Source organism: Aegilops tauschii, chromosome 4 (genome assembly GCF_002575655.3).
Source record: "Aegilops tauschii subsp. strangulata cultivar AL8/78 chromosome 4, Aet v6.0, whole genome shotgun sequence".
Taxonomy (NCBI): Eukaryota; Viridiplantae; Streptophyta; class Magnoliopsida; order Poales; family Poaceae; genus Aegilops; species Aegilops tauschii.
This window is the reverse complement of record NC_053038.3, coordinates 55,708,770-55,717,482: the sequence shown is the minus strand read 5'-3', so window position 1 is coordinate 55,717,482 and position 8,713 is coordinate 55,708,770. Positions and strand designations below refer to the sequence as shown.

The following is an 8,713-nucleotide window of genomic DNA, read 5'->3' as shown; positions in this document are numbered from 1 at the left end:
GAGGTGAGATTTTACGGCACCCCTCAAATTTTTTACGGGTCCGACACGTTTACATTGTCGATTGGGCAGCTTTTTTCGCGCGGGCACGCATTTTGACGGTTATTTTGCGGGTCGGGGTATTATACGGAGTCTGCTAGAGATGCTCTAAGGCCCTATTTGTTTGAGCTTTTGCTTCTGCTTTTGCAGCTTTTTCACCTTGACCAAAAAGTCATAAAAGCTCATAAATAGATGCTTTTAGAGCTTTTATGGGTTTTGATGAATCAATATAACAAAAATTGTGAAATGGTAGATGTATGTTGTCATCAGATACTATTTCTTGGATCTCAAATCAAAGTTATTACATCATACGTAACTATCTACTTCCTTCGTTTCATATTCTGTTCAGATGGATGTATCTAAACATATTTCAGTGCTAGATACATCTGTTCGAGCGGATTCAAACAGATGTATCAAAACATGTTTCAGCGTTAGATACATCTTGAGTGGCAACTAAGATGGAACGAAGGAGTACAAGATATACTAAAGGCAGACTGTACACTACTTGCCTTCATCAAGAACCATCCATCTAGAGCTGTGATATAACAGGGCGGTACACACGTCCAGGAACCTTGATAAGACTCGACAATATAATATCATTCACATGATAAACGTTAGACAAATACATACAACCTATGAGTACAACGGATGCCTAATACCCAGTATCCACCATGCTACCACGAGATTAGCAGCAAGAACAACATGTTTATTTTGTATACGACACAATAAATAGAAGGAAATAAAATATATTGTTCACATTGATATGTAACACTAACTTTACACCTGAACGCCTTCGTTCCGACTTTACAAGACTACAACAGGAGCTATGGCCCAGAACTCCCTGTTCCATTGTCAGGAAATGCCCCAAACAGCAACTTCTGCGGCCTCTTGGCCAGTGCATTTTCATCCTCTTCGCTGACGGATCTCAATAAGCCAGCGAAGCTTTCTCAAATAAAATGATCGTCATCAATGGGGAAAGACCCCACGTCGCTAGATATTCTGAGAAGGTGTGCCAGCTCTAACCGGTATTCCAGACCCCGGATGTAGTGACCCAGCAACATGCACCTGAGCAGGACGCAATGTCAATCACCAACTGGCCATGAACAGAAAGGCCAAATCAAACAAAGCATAACGAATCTGATTTGTATTTACCAGAATAGCAAACGTGCAAGATAATCACGTGGGACAGATATTAGGGGCTGAAACGGGAGGGAAGTATTCTCGACAAGCTCTGCACAGTCATCGTCCTCACCCCCACAATTTAGGGCTCCCCCAGCATTCTCTAGTGGCGGAGGAGACTTTGAGTGTACCTTGGGGGAAAGAGTAGCAAGCAAACCATGCACAACAGACTGGATAGCCTCTTGCACACCGGGACAGGTGGATTCCGAGAGTTCAGCAACCTGTGCATAACTGCTAGTCAGGCCACTGTAAAGAAACCTAGAACCAATCTCTGAATTTTCTTTGCTGCTTGGGGTTTGTACCAAGAGCAATTAGTCATCAGTAAGCTGTTGAGATGTAGACATACCTTCTCTGGTGTTAGGGATCTTAGATAGTCCAGCAGATCATTTTTCTCTTCCCCAACAAACTGTTGCATTTGAAGGGCAGAATTTTTCCTCTTCAGGTCATGTAACTCCTACAAGATTATAAAACAATAAACCTTCAGGTTTGAACACAACAGGCACAATGCATATTGTCAGCCAAAAAATTACGGAAATGATAAATCCCGAACGTTCGGATTTTAAGCATGGCAATCCGAACGTTTTTCATGGCAACTTTAGTTCACGCGAGGTTGGCAAACTATGGCAATGTTCTGACAAAAAAAATGAACTGGGACAAAGTTGCCATGTTTTAACAACTAAAGTTGCCACCTCGCATCAACTAAAAGTTGCCATGAAAAACGTTCAGGATGACATGATTAAAATCCGAACGTTCGGGATTTATCGGGGTCTTTTCACAGAAACAGTTGCACAAAGTGGTGGCCGTCATATAAATATAGCACCCAAGAACTTTACAACAACAAAAGTTGCACAAAGCAGCGGACTTCAGTGCATAGCAATACAGCTGATCGAAGTGAAATTCAATTGGTGTCAGATCAGTTCTCAGTAATACAAATACAAGTTAAAGATGACTTTAGCATATATATTAAACAAGAAAATTGTAAAAGTAGAGTACATGGTTGGGATGAACCTGCAAAGTTCCAATGGCAGCAGAAGAAAATATTTGATTCACGGGCCTAACAAGATAGATATATTGCAGACATTTTTAAAAATGTATATTTGATCAATAGTCATTTACAGACAGGAAACAGAAGGCATGGTAATAAACAAAATCATACTAAATAATGAATCAGGCAATATAACCAGGTACATGATAAAAGCAATAACCAATAAACCGAAAGAAGTTTGTTCACGATTATTTGAATATTCCTGATCAGGACATATGATTGGAGACTATTACCTTTTTCATCGCATCCAAACGAGATTGCAACCGAATAATCTGCTCTTCTGCTTGGGGTGTTAAGTTACTTAACATTTCTCCCATACTCTCACCAGATGATTCTTCGTCACTTTTTCCAGAGTCCTGGGGCATGTCGTCTTCCGATAATCTGAAAATTGTAACAGGCCTACCCAAATTGATATCATGAAGATTATCTTCACTCGTGTCTCTTTTTTCACATTCAGCATCTTCTTCAGAAAGTTCTAGGTTCCTTTCAAAAGAGAGCCTGCATTCAGCATTACGTAGAGTATACCTGCAAGAAGAAATGAAGTAAGCACTACCGCCTTTTAGTACATCAATACATGCCCGATGTGCTTTGAAGACACATGTTAATACAAATCACTTCGCAAACAAAACAAAGACTACAACAGTTGCTTCAAACTTGTTCAAAATCTCTACTACCTTATAAATTGGAGTTGGTGGTGGGGGCGGTAAGTTCAATCCCCATTCCATCCCAATCTCCGCCATCCATCTAGAACCAACTAGACCCTTCCCGGTTTGGAAGAGTTCACTCCCCATGCCATCCCAATCTTTCTCATCCATCTAGAACCCATCAGACCCCTCTGGTTTGATTTTTTTTATAGATGAAACAGTAAAAAATAATGCCATTGGGAAGCCTCAAAGCGCACACATGTGTATACACCCAGCTCAATCAAACCAGCAAGCGACCACCTCACTCATGTTTTGAACGACAAAGTATTTTATAAGTACATGTCAGTGCTCCCATGGCAGTGTTACACAGTGCAGTGTTGCGGGCTTGCTTGAGTTTGTCTTTGCAGTGTTCAAAGTCCATTTGTTGTTGTATACTGCTAATCCAATGCAACTTTAACTATTTTGTAGTTCCGTAGCAACGCACAGGTATTATGCTAGTACTGATAGAAATAGATGCAATAACCCATCTGTCATATAGCCAACATTTAAAAAATGTAACAGGAGCTATCACATGGGAATGATGTCCTTGATAGTAGCTCAATTCAAGAGGAAGGCTGAAACTGTTCCAGTTTTATTAACCTGATTCCTACTCATTTACCGGCAAAGGAAGGAATTCTTATCCATATCTCCAGGCAACTCATATCGACAACATGAACTGCATGATAATTAGCATATACAAAAAAACAGCTTTACTTAAAATAGGTACACCGAAATTCCAGGCCAAAATTGTAAAACATAGTCAAGTAGGTAATTATCAGGCTAAAAAAGATGAGGGCAGGTAACTAGTTTTTATTTCTCCACAAAACAGTGAAAATTGTGAGTGATTAGCAAGTGACAACCAACTCAGCAGCACTAACAAGAAGATCACGACTTCTAACCTACTACTCCCTCCGTTCGATAATTCTTGTCGCGGTTTTAGTTCTAAAACCACAACAAGAATTATGGAACGGAGGGAGTGAAAAATAGGCCTAAGCTATCAATACCACCACATTAGTAATTAACCAAACGGAACAGATGAACCTCAACACACTGAAAGAACATAAACAATGAGCAGTTCGAGAAAACAAAGGTATACTAGCAGTATGGAAGAAAAACCAGGAAAACACCACAGCATGGATACATCCAAGAAATTTCACTTTCCAACAATGAAAGATCAAACACCATTCAAACGTATTCCCAAGATGTTATGGTGCTTATATTTTAATGCATAGCATGCCATAGCTGTGCCACTACTACAAACTTGGGTACGTTTTCCAGATTCACATGCTATTATTCTTTACTAATGAATAGCAAGTTTTTCAGTTTCAAGTGTAGTGATCTAATAGTGCCATACACTTCCGTAAGATGGTCATTGTTAATTGTCATCTATTTTTTTTAAATAGCAAAGAAAATTCATGTGCCTGATGAACCAACCAACTCTCAGAAAACCCATGTGCAATCAATAAGAAAATATCTTTTTCAACCAGAGAGCTTACCCAGTCATGATTGAAGATACCAATAACTTGAAAAATGGACTCCAAAGGGCTTCTACAACAACACGGAACTGATCAGATGGAAGCAGACCCAACATGCCAGAGATGGTCCTCTTCATTGCATCAACTGTTTCAAGAGGAACATCTTTCTGAATGACACTAAGATCCAAAGGCTCTATATCTTGGATCAAATTCCACAAGGTAGATTTCTACAAGGAAATCAAACACGTAGTCATTAAAATGCACTGTAGAGTGCAGAGTGACTATACAATCTCAAGAACCTAGAACCGAGAAGAATAAAATCAAACAATTAGAACACAATCAAACAATTTTTGGGTGTAAAGGTAGAACAATACAACAACAACAACAAAGCCTTTAGTCCCAAACAAGTTGGGGTAGGCTAGAGGTGAAACCCATAAGATCTCGCAACCAACTCATGGCTCTGGCACATGGATAGCAAGCTTCCACGCACCCCTGTCCATAGCTAGCTCTTTGGTGATACTCCAATCCTTCAGGTCTCTCTTAACGGACTCCTCCCATGTCAAATTCGGTCTACCCCGCCCTCTCTTGACATTCTCCGCACGCTTTAGCCGTCCGCTATGCACTGGAGCTTCTGGAGGCCTGCGCTGAATATGCCCAAACCATCTCAGACGATGTTGGACAAGCTTCTCCTCAATTGGTGCTACCCCAACTCTATCTCGTATATCATCAGGTAGAACAATAAAATCAAACAATTTTCTGTAGCACTTCTCATGCATGTTGAGAGAAATAAAAGTAATAAGGTCGATGAGGTGGCATGTGGTGCATATTGAGATAAATAGAAGTAGTGGGGATCAACTACTTAAGTATATATATGATATATATGATTCACCCGTACCAGCCAAGTTGTGCGTGTAAAGTATTTCAGATGCATACAACTCAAACCCATCAAATCCATAAGTTAACCCAATTTTCAAGATCTGAAATGTTACTACATCATTCAGAGTGGGAGAGCCCCAGGAAAAGCAAGTAGCTAACTCTCTTTTAGCAAGAGCATGGCTTCCGTTCTTTAGACCTGGTTCTGAGGATGACGATGAGCAGTAGATCCATTGCCAGGATGACCAGTCCTGAGGATGACGGTGGGCAAGGGACATTAGAATACGAGGACTATAACTTCATTACTTGTGCCCACACTTGCAGAACACTCGGATTATTTGAATTGTCCGTTTCTCTACAAAATTGACACGAGCTCACACTGGCAGCAACAAAAAGTGGGAGCATCGAATTATGATCTCTCAATTAATCCAATCAACAATTCACCGGTTTCAAGCATCTCACCGGACTACACCAATTTTCAGATGGTAACGACCTCATCTTATTCACAAGTATCAATAATGATTATTGCACGGCTGAGCCCGGTAGATGATCTAGTAACCAAAATATCACTAGCCGCACGCGGACGCTCCATCCGCCGCATCAGAGCACCACAATCTCAATCTCATGACGAACCAAACAGTTCCCATAATAATAAACAAACTCAATATGTACAAGCAACCAGACTATTCAATTTTGGGGGCAAAGTGGGCTGGGCGATGCGACCGAGGGAGGGGAAGGGCGCTCACCTTGGAGGGGCCGTGCATGGGCCTTCCCCGCGCGTAGAGCTCGTCGAAGGGCGAGGCGGAGGCGGCCGCCACCCCGACCCCGGCGAGCCTCCTCCGCCAGCTCCCAATCGCCAGCCCCGCCGGGTAGAGCTGCGCCGGGGGAGGCGGGGGAGGGAACCCGAGGCGCGCCGCGGCGGAGCGGCCGCTGCGGAGAGGCGGGCGGAGGCAGGAGGCGGTCGGCATGTGGCCGTCGCCGGCGGGTGGGGGCGCGCTCCTGGCTGGCTTGCTGGATTCCTTTCCCTCGGGACCGGGCCTGGTGGCGATAGGTCTTTCTAGCTCCTCCGGCCGTGGGCCCGCGGCCGCGTGCGTGGGTAGCGAACAGAGGTGGACTGCATTTCGTCGCCGCTCGAAAAAGAGAAAAGGAATACGGACTCAAATTCTTACCTCAACGGAACCGGTCGCTGACGTGTGGGCCAGCGCGGCGAGCTCCCGGTCGACCGGGGTGTAGCTGACGTGTGGGCCAGCGCGGCGAGCTCTTGGTCGACCAGGGTGCGTGTGGATGGAGGTGGAACGGAATATGCGTCCACACGACATCGTTTGTCATGTCATGCGCTTCTTGGACAATTTTCTTTTTCCTCTTCCCTTGGCACGGTTGTTTTTTCCCTCATTTTCGTGTGGTTCTCTATGCCGGAGATGCTGAACTCTGTGAAGCCGACATGACTTGTGGAAAATACATGGTGGATGACTCAACCTGGCATGGATATACAAATTTTCTTTTTATTTTTCTTGTGGTTCACTATGCGTCGGAAACACGAACTGACGTCGTGATAGCTAAATGGACGTTTTGGGGCCGACATGGCTTTTCATTTCATGCCATTTGTTTCTTTTTGTTACGGATGGTTTCTTTTCATTTTGCTCGTTCTCTATGTTGGTAAACTGTGTGTTCCAAAAAAATGTTGGGGTGGATCATGAAAACATTGACCTTTTAAAAATTGGTTGCTAAAAAGTATAACATCTTTAAGGGCATGTACAATGGTGCTATCTTAAAAGTGCCACGTAGGATAAATGATGCGGTAGAGGAGAGAGCACTCATAAGAAAATGCATGTCTTCTCTTATTTAAGAGAAGACAAGAGATGATCGCTAGCACAATATGTCTCACCACGTTTTTAGAAATGGCTAGTTATTGAAGATAAACCTAAGAGATGACCCATTTTAGACATTTGATTTTGTCATCTCTAAATTACATGCAAGTATTAAGATAAGACTATCCTATCAATCATTGTACATGTCCTAAAACTTTAATCAAATCTCGCTTAACCACGACTTCTCCAACGTTGAACTTGACTAAATCACCATCTCGTAAACTTGGCACTGAAAAAAATCGTGTCCAAATGAAGATTTTAGTCAATAACAAAAACCATGGTGTTCAGTTCATCAGTTGTTAGAGCTCAATATCATCGTGCATGTTGTTGACCTCACATTACCAACTTTAAGGGGGAAATATTATTATTATTATTTTAAAAATATATGCGCTTTGTGGTCCAAGACAAAGCATGCTTGGATGGTAGTTTCACATGCATTAGTGACCATATATGGTCACTTTGGAGCCTCCAGACGTAATTGTTGGAAGCTCCGAGCTACGTGATTTCGTGCGCAACGGTTAGATTTTTGGCCCACCTTGTGTTAAGTCTTTCAGGCATGTGAGATACCATGAGATCTACTCCTATGTATTGAACACTCCAACTTCTGGAAGCCCGAAATTTGTCATATGACAGTTTGGGAGTAGAGGAGATTGCTCTCTGGGCGCAAGCAAGAATTTTTTTACCGGACAACTTAAGTTCTCAAAACTTTTGGAGGGTTTACACCTCGTAGACCGGCTAAGTACTTGGAAGCCTTCAAGTTGTGGAGGAGCCGAGAAGTTCGTAATGCCCGAAGATCGTCTACTTCATGTGATCTAATCAATGTGAAACACCTTTTGTGTTTGAAAGCCGTGATGTGATAGATGTTCGTATGACTTTGTGTCCCTAGATTGTGCACATGACTTTGTGGCAACATATGTAATCAAGATCGAGGACTTAGTGTGTTATGCAACCATGTTCGAACCTCAAGATAAATCCTTGTGTTTGTTATTTCCCTAACACTTTTACTTTCATGCAAACTTGGCTTTCACTTTTACTTTTATAGTCTTGCATACGTAGACTGTCCTAAGCAACAGTAACTTAGGCATCCTTTTGGTCTACATAATTTTAAAGGAATTACGTAGGATAGAATTCCTGTAGGAAAATTTCCATTAGAGCCCTTCATTTTCACGGAAATGATGTCTTACTCTATATACGTTGGTTTATATCGTTCACATTTGAAAGGACAAAACATTAGCTCAACCGCAATGAAAAAAATCATGTCATATGAACTAAATATCATCTCTTTTCCTATAGGAATTTAAGATACGTGCCATCTCATTTTCTATGACTTTTTACTATTCATGTGATATTTCTATCTTTTGCACCAAAGGAGGCCTTAAATTGGCCACCTGCTGGGTGTACATGCCCAACTGCGTAGTCATCCACCTGCTCTCGTCCTCGTAGTAGCCTCCGCCTCCGTCAAGGATCATGTCAAACATCTGCTTGTCTGTGTGGTCGTACGCCGGCTCGCCCACTTGAGGCATACCATCGAACTGCGTCCTTGATAGGCAGGAT

At 42.4% G+C, this 8,713-nt stretch overlaps 1 protein-coding gene across 1 annotated transcript; it reads right to left on the bottom strand.

The window, feature by feature from the left end:
• Positions 1 to 612: 612 nt before the first annotated feature.
• On the bottom strand, positions 613 to 6,417 carry LOC109771001 (uncharacterized). Its single transcript, XM_020329717.3, has 6 exons — positions 6,038 to 6,417; positions 4,440 to 4,645; positions 2,494 to 2,785; positions 1,562 to 1,669; positions 1,189 to 1,436; positions 613 to 1,101 (listed from the first exon to the last, which is right to left on the bottom strand). Exons 1-6 carry the CDS (start codon positions 6,257 to 6,259, stop codon positions 984 to 986), a joined length of 1,194 nt encoding a protein of 397 aa, XP_020185306.1. The 5' UTR covers positions 6,260 to 6,417; the 3' UTR covers positions 613 to 983.
• Between the last annotated feature and the right edge of the window lie 2,296 nt (positions 6,418 to 8,713).

Excerpts from the sequence above, each read along its gene's own strand:
- LOC109771001 (XM_020329717.3), bottom strand. The coding sequence starts at position 6,259 with ATGCCGACCGCCTCCTGCCTCCGCCCGCCTCTCCGCAGCGGCCGCTCC. Across the intron at positions 1,670-2,493 it reads GTTTGGATGCGATGAAAAAG|GAGTTACATGACCTGAAGAG; the intron begins GTAATAGTCTCC and ends ATAATCTTGTAG. Across the intron at positions 1,437-1,561 it reads GATCCCTAACACCAGAGAAG|GTTGCTGAACTCTCGGAATC; the intron begins GTATGTCTACAT and ends AGTTATGCACAG.